This window comes from Octopus sinensis, linkage group LG4, assembly GCF_006345805.1.
Source record: "Octopus sinensis linkage group LG4, ASM634580v1, whole genome shotgun sequence".
NCBI classification, from domain to species: Eukaryota; Metazoa; Mollusca; class Cephalopoda; order Octopoda; family Octopodidae; genus Octopus; species Octopus sinensis.
In genome coordinates, this window is record NC_043000.1 from 126,050,435 (window position 1) to 126,064,036 (window position 13,602).

Here is a 13,602-nt window from a genome sequence, read left to right on the forward strand (position 1 = left end):
TGAATAGCAACAGTTTATCAGCCAATAATACACATCAATGAAAACACGCATACTATATGTATGAATGAAATCTTGATTATTTAACCCTTTTGGTACCTAACCTGCTTGAGAGTGCCTTTGGTTCTATAATACTTCCTGTTTTAACCCTTTAGCACTTAAACTGGCCATAAAAATAAATAAATGTGCCCTTTTAAAGCCTAGCCAGGCTCATGGCCCAGTTTCCTGGTTTCAATGGCGTATGTGTTCCCCAGTTGCACGGGACGCCAGCCCATTGCAGCGTTACTCATTTTTGCCATCTGAGTGGGCTGGAACAACGTGAAATGAAGTGTTTTGCTCAAGAACACAATGCGTCACCTGGTCCAGGAATTGAAACCACGATCTTGCGATCATGATGCTGCCACCCTAACCAGTAAGCCACGCGCCTCCACATAAACTGCCCATATCCGACCAAAATATTTTACCTGTTTTATACTCAAACTGGCCAGATCTGTTCTCTTACACCTACACCACAATGTCATTCTGAAAATGAACAGTTACCTCATCAAAATCTCAAAGCTGCAAGATAATGCATGATTAATTTGAAAACAATGTGAATAAATACGCATTACTTTTGACCGAATAATATGAATGCTAAAGGGCTGAAATAGATTAAATTACCAAAATTTCATGTTAATTTATGTTCCTCACACCAGATTAATAATGACTGGTTTTTTTACTAAATTCTTCATTATTTTGAAAATTTATTGAAACAAAGGCAGTGTATTTCAGCAGAAATATGGTAGCAAAAATCTTAACACCCAGAGATGGAAAACATAAAATTATAGATTATTAATGTTAGTTAAGCAAGTATAACAATAGCTTTATATATGTATCTCGTTTTTGGATTTGGTTTGCAAGATTCTTTATATGAGTTCGTGTGTTGAAGCATATTCTGTTGTGTCTGGGGAGAGTCATTTTCCTTTTGTGCCTTATAATGTAACACATTCACCGGTAAAATTTCCACTTAATTCTTATTTTTATTTTCCTAAAATTTTTTGTTGCGTCTTGCAACCTTTTCAATAGTCAAGACTATTGAAACGAAAATTTTAGGAAAATAAAAATACGTGGAAATTTTACCGGTGAGTGTGATACATTATGAGGCACAAAAAGAAAATTACTCTCCCCAGACACAACTTTATATATGTAATTTATTGCTAACATTCTGCTAACCAGATTCTGTTAATCTTCTTTTCAGGATTTATTCTTAGGCAGTGGTGTGACTTATGAAGTTGTGTCTAATATCCCAAAAGTAAGTTGATTCAAGTTTAGCAGCATATTATGTTGTATTTTATTTTCTTTTATTTTTTGTGTCACATTTTTAAAAACAATGGCGTCATTGGTTACAGATTCCCTGTGGACCAATCAGTTTACTTCATTATATTTCTTATTTCTCACATGGGGCTAAACATTGAGGGGACAAACAAGGACAGACAGAGGGATTAAGTCGATTACATCAACCCCAGTGCATAACTTCATTATATTTCTGATGGTGAGAGTGACAAGGAGTTTCTGTGACGTTGTGCATGAACAAATACTACATAGGACTTTGTTCAAATAGCACCAATTTATCAGTTTCCTTGCTAAAGATATATATATATAAACACACACGCACATACATACATATATATATATATACGACACTATTGTAAAGCTTCACTGCATATATACTAGCAAAGACGTGTGTGTGCAACAAACATGAAAAATTTGTCTTACCTCTTGGAAGAACATTCGATAAATGGACAACCCAGAATCGGATAATGCAGGACCAGTTTCTAACTCTTCAAAAACGTTTGACAACGTAAATTTGATCAGACTTGATCAGCTGCATTTACCTAGACATTATTTCAAATGTTGCCACATCAATGCCAGTATACTCGCCTGAACGCCTAGCCATTAACAGAACATATATATGTGTATATATATATATATATATATATATATATATATATATATATATATACATATAAATATATATAAAGAGAGATCATAAGGACTTAAAAACTTCAGTGTGGTTTCCAGCATACTGTGAGACTGCTCAGAATGAAGCACCCCTTAGTTCTCTTTAGGGATACTCTAATATTAAACCCAATTAATGCTGTTCAGAAAATATTTGGTACACTGTGCACTATTTTTCTGCTATTGGCTTCTCCAAAAAGTTCAGCTGCACAAGCCTTCATCACTTTAACCAAATCATTTCTGTGAGGAGTTTTAACAGTTCAGTATAGTTTTGTTGTAACATCTCACTATTCCACTTGTATATGTTAGACACAATGCCTGACAATCCCAAGTTGTGGTCTACTATGCACATCCCTTGCTGGATTAGCATCTCTTGACATAGAAACCTAAGAACTGAAATTTTTTTCCCATTGTACTATTGGACCCTTACACTATAAAACCAGTGTCCATCTTATATATATATCATCTTCATCATTTTAATGTCCACTTTTCCATGTTTGTATGGTCGGAGAGAATTTGTTAAGGCAGATTTTCTACAGTTGGATGCTCTCCCTGCTGCCAACCTACACCTGTTTCCAAGCAAGGTAGTATTTCCCCACGGCCAGGCATGTGTCTCATAAATGACTGGAAGCAAACAACCTTGCTTGTATGATGATGATGCTCATTCACAAACAACACATGCTATCTAGACACAAATAAACACTCACATATACATATAATATACATATATATAGAGAGAGACACACATACAGGCTTCTTTCAGTTTCCATCTACAAAATCTACTCACAAGGCTTTGGTTGATTTGATGCTATAGTTGAAGATACTTGCCCAAAATGTCACACAGTGGGACTGAACCCAGAACCAGTTGATAGGGAAGCAGACTTCTTAACCACACAGTCTCCATCTATCAAATTCAATTCATACATATTAGTCAACTCAAGACAAAGCCAAAAAGCACTTGCTTGGTGCTGTGCAATGGGATTGAACTCCTTTATCACACATACCATTTTTCTGACTTTTATAATTTTTTTGCTGTTGTTGTTTTGTTTTTGATCGTAACAAGATATATATTCTTTGTTGTAGGGTGACTTATAGTGTAATGATTTCTAAGATATGATTTTTCATTTAGCAAACATTATTTCAATGACTTCAGATAATGAAATATTTTGTTGCTCATTTTTTATGCATACAGTTGTAAAATTAAATAATTCTAAAATTGTTTTCTTTTACATCCAGACTTTCCTGTCTGACCAATTAGTCTGCAATTATCTAAATGTAGAAAACAATTACGAATAATTTTTTTCTTATGATTAGATGATAAATGGAAACTCCCAAATGGAAATTATATTTCATAATTGATTTATTAAGTAATTTGTGTTCTCATTTTGATTACAACTAAATTTTTTTTTTATTATTTCTTTTTTAACTTTCTTTCTCCCTTTCATATCAATATCAGGCATCTGAAGATCTAGAGAACATGGAAACTCTTGCTCAGATGGCAGCATCTCAAAATGAAACCAATGCTGCTGATGGAGAAACATATATCGAAAAATACATCAAAGGTGTGTCTGCTGTGGAAAGTATTCTCACACTGGATAGATTGCGACAGGTGAGACATTGAACTACCATTATAAAGTCGTTGAGGTTTCACATTTAAATTAATGTTCTGTTTTTTTTTTGTTTTGTTTTTTTGTGCAGGGGTTCCTTGAGACATGTAATTTATTTTAAGGGTTATGCAAGGGTAAAAAGGTTGAGAAACACTGGTTTACAGCTTCATATGATGTCAAGATAAGAAGGCACAAACTCACACACACACTCATTCATACATACATATGTGTGTATATATTAAATTCCACATGCTAAGGCATTGTTCAGCTTGAGGCAGTGGTAGAAAACACTTCTCATTGTGCCATGCCATAAGATGGAACCTGGAACTATGTAGTTTATAAAACAAACTTCTTAATCTCAAGACTGTCCATATTTAAATATTTCCTTCAGTGCTTACATGTGTTAGCCCTGATTGCATAGACCAAGTGAACATTCCACCTGTGGCCATCCAATCTTATTTTCAAACGTAATGTCTCTGGACATACATTATCCCACGTGTCCTTGTAAGACCGTCAAGTGTTATTTGCAGCTGATCAAGTAATTAAATCTTCTCTCTTGATGGTTTGTTGTGGTTCCTTTATTGGTTTAAATTAGTGAAGTTGATTATTTATTGCTTGACCTCCTGTAGGATGATGTCTTCAGGAAAACATAAGGATGGAACTATTCATCAGTGTTGGATTAACCATTAAGCAAACTAAGTATGTGCTTAGGGCATGAAGGGAAGCTGAGGAGTGGGAAGGCCACAGAAATGGTAAATGGTTTACAACACAAAAGAAATCACTTTAAACTTGCTAAAATGATATTCAAAGCAGTTTATTTGGTCAGAAATATAATCTCAAAGTCCTCATGGTGTCATAGTGAGGATCTAATCAAATATTTTGCAATTAAAAAAAAAAAAAAAATTTTTCAAATATAAATACAAGTGGAAGTATACAAAAATAAATATTATTTTCCATCTTAGTGTTAGCTTTGTTTCATTTTGAAAAATAAATATTTATTATCGTTTACATTTTGAATTACATATATATTGGGGCACCAAAATCTCTATCCAGCCCTGCTATGATAATAATAATATCATTTTCCTTATGTCACATGTCAACACATTTCAACCATTTAGGAATATGATAATTGCATTGGTGCGGCTAGATATTAAACAGGAATACCTTTTGAGATGTACAGTATTCATTTTCACTGGTTTTTTTAATGTTGATCTAACATTTCTGTCTTTCTTCTCTTTCCAGGAAGTTGCTGTAAAAGAGCTATTATCAGCGTCTGGCCGTTCCCTGCGTAAGACCACGAGTGTGCCAAACATCCACCAGGTGAGTTATTTTCTGGTTATTACATAATCTGCATATAATACCCACAATTCTATAGACACCTTTCTTAGTCATTTTTAACCCTTTGTGATACACAGGACATATTTCCTTAGTACCCATACATTATATATGATACACATTCCAGATTTTTTTTCACCACCAGAGTAACTTCGGATTTATGAAATGAAAACTTTATATTATTCAGAGCATAGGAATCAAGGAATAACTAACAGTCTGAAACCGAGCTTGGATTTTTATGACAAGCCTATGAAAATACTCTGGACAGGCAAAGAGTTAATAGGAGAAAAATTTCTTGGAAGATTTTTTGTTTGAACATTGAATGATGTGTAAAGATTTTTCTGGCTCTATAAATCAATTGCACCTTTTGTCATACATGTCTTCCCATTTTTTTCACAATTCTTCATAGTTAAACACATTGAATTATGAGTTTTAAATTACCTTTTAATTATTTTTCTTTCTAAATTTTAGGCTATGGTGTCTTCTCCTCCTCGAATTGATGACCAGGTGAGTTATCATAGCAGTTTTTTTCCTGTTTTCTTTTTTTTTTTTTTGCAATTACAGGTACAACATTGATTTTCCAAAACCTTTGGTTCCAAAGCTATTCTGAAATACTGATTTTTCCAAACTAGGGGTAGTTCCATTCTAAATCAAACAAATATCAAATGTACTTAAATAATTAAATGGAATGCAGGTTCCTGTACATTAGTATAAAAGATACAAGTTTTTTAATACTGTATTGTGCAAGGCAGCAGCAAACTACAGGGTGTTTCAAAAGTCTATGTCACATTCTAAAAACTCTTATATCATGAACTACAAATTGGTAGCATGATTGAACTGGTACCATTTAAGAGCTAAAAGTGTCAGGTTTTCTTCTGTTATTTTAATTTTGTTCTTTGTCTCTTTTCAGATCCAGTAATGTCATTCACAAAAGAAAAGTCATTTTGTGTCCTAGAATATCCTAAAACTGAATCATGGACACGTGTTCAATGCAAATTTCATACACTGTTTACCAAGCAGGCACCAGGCAGATGTTCCATTTTGAATTGGCATGCAAAATTGAAGGAGGAGGGGTGTTTGTACATGGAAAAGCGAACAGGATGCTCTTGTGAAAAATTCATGGCGAATTGGTTTATCAGTGTCCTTCAGCTGTTAAACCAATTGCAGCTTGTATGGTGTGAACTGCAGCCGTCTCCTTAAGACGTGCCAAACAGTTGATGTGAGCTGAAGTTCTTGACTGGCTATTCTGACTGATTTCTGGGAGCTGCACTGGAAGGCTTGCCAAACTTGTTCAACCATATCATCTGAAGTTGAGGTGCTTTCTGTTCTCTTTGCCAGGCACAAACACCCCTCCTCTTTCAATTTTGCATGCCAATTCAAAATGGAATGTCTGTCTGGTGCCTGCTTGGTAAACGTTGTACAAAATTTGCATTGAACATGTGTCCATGATTCAGTTTTAGCGTATTCTATGACACAAAATGACTTTTCTTTTGTGAATGACATTACTGTATCTGAAAATAGTCAAAAAACAAAATTAAATTAAAATTTAATTAGCAGAAGAAAACTTGATACTTTTTGCTTTTAAATGGTACTAGTTCAATCATGCTACCAATTTGTAGTTCATGATTTAAGAGTTCTTAGAATGTTACATAGACTTTTGAAACACCCTGTAGTCTGACAGCCATGGGAATTTGAAGTTTCTGCTCATAAATTAGTGCAGATTATAGGAGATTCCTCCCCATCAATACCTGTCGTTTATTTCTTATTGATATCCATTTTCCCATGCTACAATTTGTAGACTGACCTAATCCATGAAAGTTCATAAACAAATGGAATTTCTTTTCAATTTGAGATTATTGCTTTTGTATTTTTTATAGTAAAAACATCTTAATGAAATTAAAACAACTTAATGAAATAACATACTTATTTGTATGTGTATGATTGAAATAATGAACAAGCTAGTATTGTTTGTTTTATTTATTTAAAAATTTTTTTAGTTATTCTTTTTTAATTTTTTGTTTTCAATAAAAAGAAATTAGTGTTGATTCTATGAAATTGTTAATGCCACTTCTCCCCAAAAAATAGAAATAAATTCCTCTATTTTCATTTAGATATTTCTAAGCATTTCTTTTGCAATATGCCACATTCTTGTAAAAGATTCACTTCCAATGGACAGGCAATTAACAGCATGCAAACGTCCTTGTTATCTATGATTCTGATCAATAACTCATTAGGACATTTTGCAGTATTCTGACTCCTCTTCTAACATTGGCACAGATAAATGTACTAAATTGCTTATTATTAACTGACATACAATCTGTTCTGTGACTGAACACTAATTTCTCACCACTCCATCAATGATTGGACCATTTAAGATCATTAAATAAGTTGATTTTCTATTATTGATTACTGCCATGAATTAAGTACATACTGAATAAATATAAATGCAAACTGATTTATATTTCAGATTGTGTGTGTGTCTGTGTGTGTGCATGCGTGTATACGTGTAATTGGTGTTGTTTAACCATTGAATGTCACTTTAATACGAAATCTTTTATTCAATCTTTGTTTCAGCTACGTGCTGACAGCATCCAAGATCTCTCATTCCAAGAACTGTACACGTCATCCTCTTCCCACAAATCTGGCAACAGCTCCTACGCTGGTGAGTCAATGATGAGAAAGCGAGCCTTTTCTGAGGTTGGGGCAAACATAGCAAATGCTGCTAAGGAAGGCGGTCTCTTGACAAGGAGGCGTTCAGTCGGCTTAGGTGGGTGCCAAATCACTCTAACACTATTTAATAGATGCATCTGTAGTGGACTCCGTTTCTCCTTTCAATACCTCTCCACCATCACTTAATAATTATAGCTGCTTTGCAATTGGGCTGCTCGGACAATTTTTATTCCTTCACTGTTTATTCAGATACATACAGAATCATTTTCCCCTCCATCTAGTTTTTTGCTTCATCTCTATCATTTACCGTCCTATCACACATAATACATACATACACATACCTCTCCCGTTTGTCGTCATTAGCCAACAATGAACTTGCAATGTGACTTTGATACAAGCAATCCCCTTGCTAATTGCTATATTAGTTGCTATTTGTGCATCAGTGTATACTGCTATTTAGTATGTCTTGATTCTTGTACTATTCTCATTAAGCATCCATCATCCATCAAACATCACATTAGTGTTTGTGTCCAGTCTGATCTCAGCTAAGCTATAATCACTATTATAGTGGTTATATATTTCTATCAATTATAGCTTCTACAATCTTTACAATTCATGAAAGCTACACCCAAGCATGGTTATAGCCTTGATGGCTAAAACAAATTTGAAAGTTGTTTAATTAAATAGAAACCTTCAGTTTTTGGTTTGTTTCTTTTCTTCTGCTTTTACTTCTAAAGCTTGACAGAATAAACAGTTGAAGATGTTTCCATCAATAATTAATGAAATAAATAGTTTAAGAGGTTATAATGCATAAAGATGTGTATACTAATAGTTTAAGAGATTATAATACTTAAAGATATGTCTGTTAATATTTAATAGAATAAGGTAGGAGGTTATTATAATTAAAGATGTGTCTATTAATATTTAGCAAATAGTTTCAGAAGTTGTACCTATATGTATTCATTAGTATTTAATAGAATAAATATTAAGAGGTTGGTATACTTAAAGATACATCAATTAATAAAATAAGTTGCTTAAGAGGCTGCTTTACTTGAAGATGCGTCAATTTATAGAATAACTAGTATAAGAGCCTGTACTTAGAGATGTGTATCCATTATTAGTATTTGATAGAATAACAACTTTAAGAGGTTATTATGCTTGAAGACGTGTGTTCATTTATGTTTAATGGTATAAACAGCTTAAGAGATTGTTAAGAAGCCTGAAGTTGTGTGTTCATTAATGTTTAATGGAATAAATAGCTTAAGAAACTTGAAGTTGTATGTCCATTAATATTTCATTCAGGAAAGTCACCACTGGATGTTTAAAGAATCTTCAGTAATATTAACTTGTTCTTATTAGTTTTCTATAATATTTTTGATGTTGCTGTGGTTGTCAGACAAGATTTAAAAAAAAAACACACATGCGCATACACTGCATCAATGAAGTATTATAATCAGATGAGTCACTGATTTCTTAAGATAGTTTAATTGATTAGTTATCTCTTTCAAATAAATTGATCAACAGAATGCTACAATTGAATCCTTTCTCCCTCTTATCAAAACATTAGGAACAATTACTCCAGTACATAAGTAAACTCCTACAGTGACAAATATTCTGGTACATTGCTCTTCATCAGCGAAGACTGTGACACAATTTTCATTGCTGATTAACAGTCATTCCATTCTACTCCCTATCATTGATGTCCTTGGAAAAGCATGAATATCACAACACCTTATTTTTTCCGTTTTAATGCATTGTGGTTTTATATTTTTTTTAAATCAATATTTGTTGAATAAAATACCTTGTGGTATTTAGACTTTCTACTTTTTGAATTCAAATCTTGCTTGAGTAGACTTTACCTTTCATTATTCTGGGACTGAGGTTAAATTTCATCTAAAAATCATTGGTGGTAATTACTACAATTTATGTTTTGCTTCCTTCCTTTAAAAATACTGTAACCAAGGTGATTTGGTTAATTTAAAAAAAAAAAAGAAAAACTGCTTTTCCTTTTCTTCTTTTAATCTTTATTCATTTATCTGGAAAATGGTGTTTTTAACATCCATTTTTCTTAAGCTATTTTAATACAAAGTGGATTTGAAGCAATTATTTTCACAACTAAATACCATTCCTTGTTATGTTATTGTACAATAGGAGTGGATAGTGAAGCTTTATGTCCGGACAAATGAAGCAAGCCATCTTAAACTTCACACTATGAATGTAGTAATAAGATTTGAACAAACGCATTAACTTGACCATTTGTTCAATATTTTGACTTCACTGCAATTATATTTTCTTATATTCTTTAACCTTTTAGCGTTCAAATCACTCTGTTAAATGTGATTCTTATTTATTCACAAACAGAGTACCTTTGCTATTTGTCAGCTTATGCCAAATATATTTTTAGTTCATCTTAGATCTTTTATTTGTTTCGGTCATTGGACTGCAGCTATGCTTGAAGGATTTTAGTTAAACAAATCAACCCCCAGCACTTATTTTTCGAGATTTGTACTTATTCTATTGGTCTTTTCTGCTGAACTGCTAAGTTACAGGGATGTAAACAAACCATCACTACTTGTCAAGCAGGGTAGAGGACAAACACAAAGAGACATACGCATGTACGCACGCCCTAAGTGTACACATACATATATGACAGGCTTTTACAGTTTCCATTTACCAAATTCACTCACAAAGCATTGATCAGTCCAAAGACACTCAATTAAGGTGCCATGCACTAGGACTGAACTTGAAACTACATTGATGCAGAATGAGTTTCTTAACCACACAGCTGTCTAGCTGGTTTAGAATTAGGCATTCAATGATTTTTGAACTAATACTTTTTACTCTTTTTTACTTGTTTCAGTCATTTGACTGTGGCCATGCTGGAGCACTGCCTTTAGTCAAGCAAATCGACCCCAGGACTTATTCTTTGTAAGCCTGGTACTTATTCTAGCGGTCTCTTTTGCCAGACCACTAAGTTACAGGGACATAAACACACCAGCATCGGTTGTCAACCGATGTTGGGGGTGGACAAACACAGACACACAAACATATACACACACACACATATATATATACATATATACAACGGGCTTCTTTCAGTTTCCGTCTACCAAATCCACTCACAAGGCTTTGATCGGCCTGATGCTATAATAGAAGACACTTGCCCAAGGTGCCACGCAGTGGGACTGAACCAGGAACCATGTGGTTGATAAGCACGCTACTTAACACACAGCTACTCCTACGCCTAATGTACAAGGAAATGTATTTATTAGATACAGTCTGTTGTATAAAGAACATTCTCTACTAAGACATGAACCTAAGGCATTTTTTGCTAGGTTTTCAGTCTAGGTTTTAAGCTAATTATCTTGCTAATAGTCAATAATTTTTTTTCCTGTTTAGACAAGGAAAACCGCTACTATACAAACATCATTTCATTGTCTTTATGTTTTTTCTTCACACATTATTTTGAACCAGATCTATATTTATACATCATTATTTAAATTGTTTTATATAGTCATATACACACTGTCTATCTACACAGCACATATTTACATTATATACATTTTGTCTGTCTACACAGCAATGTTTTACATATATATATATATATATATATATATATATATATTATATATATTTATATATATATATAGTCACACAATTTACTTATCTATATAGCACAAATATTATTGCCTCTTCACTTTATTATTGTTTCCTTCGATGTTGTTTGTTTAATCTGTTGTTTAAATCTGTACATTCAAATGGACACTTTTCTGTTTTCTTCAATCTTATGATTAGGTGATTAACTTTCTTTTGGTGATTCACATTTCAATATTGTTTACATAATTCCCTTAAAATCAGGTTTGTTAACAAAAAAATATTTAAAACTCGGAACATACATTCTAGTGATTTTCCATATTAGTGAATGGGATATATATACACACACACTCACTGTCTGTTATCTATTTAGACTAATTTGAATTTAATCTTCTCAATTAGATATTAGTTTATTTTCTATGTGCTGATTAACCAAAAATTTTCTTTTGATTTGATAATGATGAAATTTTCTTTGTTTCTTATTAATCTCCAGAGATAATGGCTCTATGTAAAAAAAATAATTTGTCGTTACTTATAATGGAAAGGATTATCTCACGAGAATCCAATATTGGAAGATGAATGTAATGGCAGTTAAACTTATCATCTCAGTACGTTATATGTGTAGAAGCAACAAGCAGTTTTTCTTGGGCTGAAATTAAGTTAGTTTCAATGTTGGTCATCATTTACATAGATGTTAAGTTGGTATGTGTACTAATACTAGTGTCATTGCACAAGATGGTTGGACCGAAGTTTACAAGGGGGTAATTTTTAAAACTGAATTTTTTTTTTAAATGTAATCAGTTTTTAAATTAAATAGTGTGTCTCAATGTCAGCATGCTAAATGAAGTTTTAGTCTCAGTATCAATTAAAATTTTATTTGTGATGCTGTATTCTGGCTGCTTTTTTTTTTTCTTTTGATTTCAGCAGTAACCTACTTTGCTACATGAACTGGTTATTTTCATTGTATTCATGAACTCAGGTCTCTCATGAGCCCCAGAATTCATAAGGTTCGAGATTAATCTGATTTTTGTAGCATAGAAGGGACTGGAATTATAACACTACCCACTGAACAGGATACTGGTTCATATCAGTGTTAGCTTCCCAGTTATTGCTGGAATTCATTTTACAGCTGAGTGAATTAGAGCAACATGAAATGAAGTGTTTTGCTCAAGAACACAATGTACCATCTGGTCTGGGAATCAAAGCCACTACCATGTGATCACAAGTGCAACACCTTAACCACTGGTCTATACCTTGTTGTATTCATACCACCTACATGTAATCCCTTGAAATTTGATATCATTTATTGAGTCAGTGATGCTAATTCCATCATTAGTAAAGCGGTAGATTATTTAATGAAATCCAACCCAGGCTTTGATAATGAGCAAAACTTGCCATGTTATTAGATATAGATATGGTAAACCACTCTAGTCCATCAAAAGAAAATTCTTAAAGAACTTTGATTATTTTGCCTAGAATGAACACTGACTCAATGATAAAATCCAGAATTCGAAGAAAATTGGTCAGGGTCTTCATAAGTAATAGTAAATCCTAGAGAGTTTGTTGGTGCTAAGTTTGGTTAGCATGAAGAGTGAAAAAGGCTGACATTTCAGACACACTGATATGTTTTAACTTAATTCTATTATATAGAGATAAATCCATTTAAATAAACTGGATTTGTGGTCCCATGTTCTTTCAATAAAGAATTATTATCTAATTTGTCTGTTATTTTTATTTGGGTATTAATTTATTATCAGAAAGTGCTGTCATTATATAAGCTCCTATCTCATTTTAGTAGCACTCTATTTTATACTCCCTAACACTAAGAACTAATCTCTGAGCTTATTTCTGAGTTCTTTCACTTCCTAACACTAAGAACTAATAGACATTGTCTAAAGATGTAGACTGTGGCTTATCTCTGAGTTCTTGTATTATTTTGATATCATAAATTTTGGTCCAATGATAGTCCAGAGGTGTGTCATATTTGAGAGCTTTGTGAAGTAAATATGATTGAAGATCAAGTTGAACTTCTGAAAGTTGATACTTGAAAGTAAATCATAAGAGAGAAGCAGAAGGGTTACATTCTAGTTGATAGAGATACTCAGAAGTTTTTGATGAGAGGAGGAAAGGTAGATGAATCAATTGGGATTAAATGAAAGTAGTTGAAATAAGAAGTTCACAGAAATAGAGGTCACTGTAATAACAGCTGAACAAATAAAGAACACACATGATAGATGGGTTTTTTTACATGTGGTTCAAAGTATGCATTGTCTGGCACAATGTGCATTTTTCTTAAATGTGTACAGAGTTTTGTTGTTTTGGGTGGATTTGAAACATGTAGAGACCAAAGCAGCTGTTTAGTTCTAAAATGTTTTCTAGTTCCTAAAAAGAAACCCAAGAA

General features: G+C 33.0%; 1 protein-coding gene across 19 annotated transcripts in view; it reads left to right on the forward strand.

Annotated features, from left to right (window-relative positions):
* Positions 1 to 13,602, forward strand: part of LOC115211116 (kinesin-like protein KIF13B) — a 772,943-nt gene that overhangs the window by 702,275 nt on the left and 57,066 nt on the right. For 14 of the 19 annotated variants that reach the window (XM_036502438.1, XM_036502447.1, XM_036502442.1 and 11 more), the window contains 5 exons: positions 1,235 to 1,288; positions 3,452 to 3,604; positions 4,845 to 4,922; positions 5,409 to 5,444; positions 7,512 to 7,704. In XM_036502438.1, coding sequence (XP_036358331.1) covers positions 1,235 to 1,288; positions 3,452 to 3,604; positions 4,845 to 4,922; positions 5,409 to 5,444; positions 7,512 to 7,704 — 514 coding nt within the window. The remainder of the gene's footprint in view (positions 1 to 1,234; positions 1,289 to 3,451; positions 3,605 to 4,844; positions 4,923 to 5,408; positions 5,445 to 7,511; positions 7,705 to 13,602) is intronic. The other 5 variants (XM_036502452.1, XM_036502454.1, XM_036502455.1 and 2 more) reach the window with 1 other exon arrangement.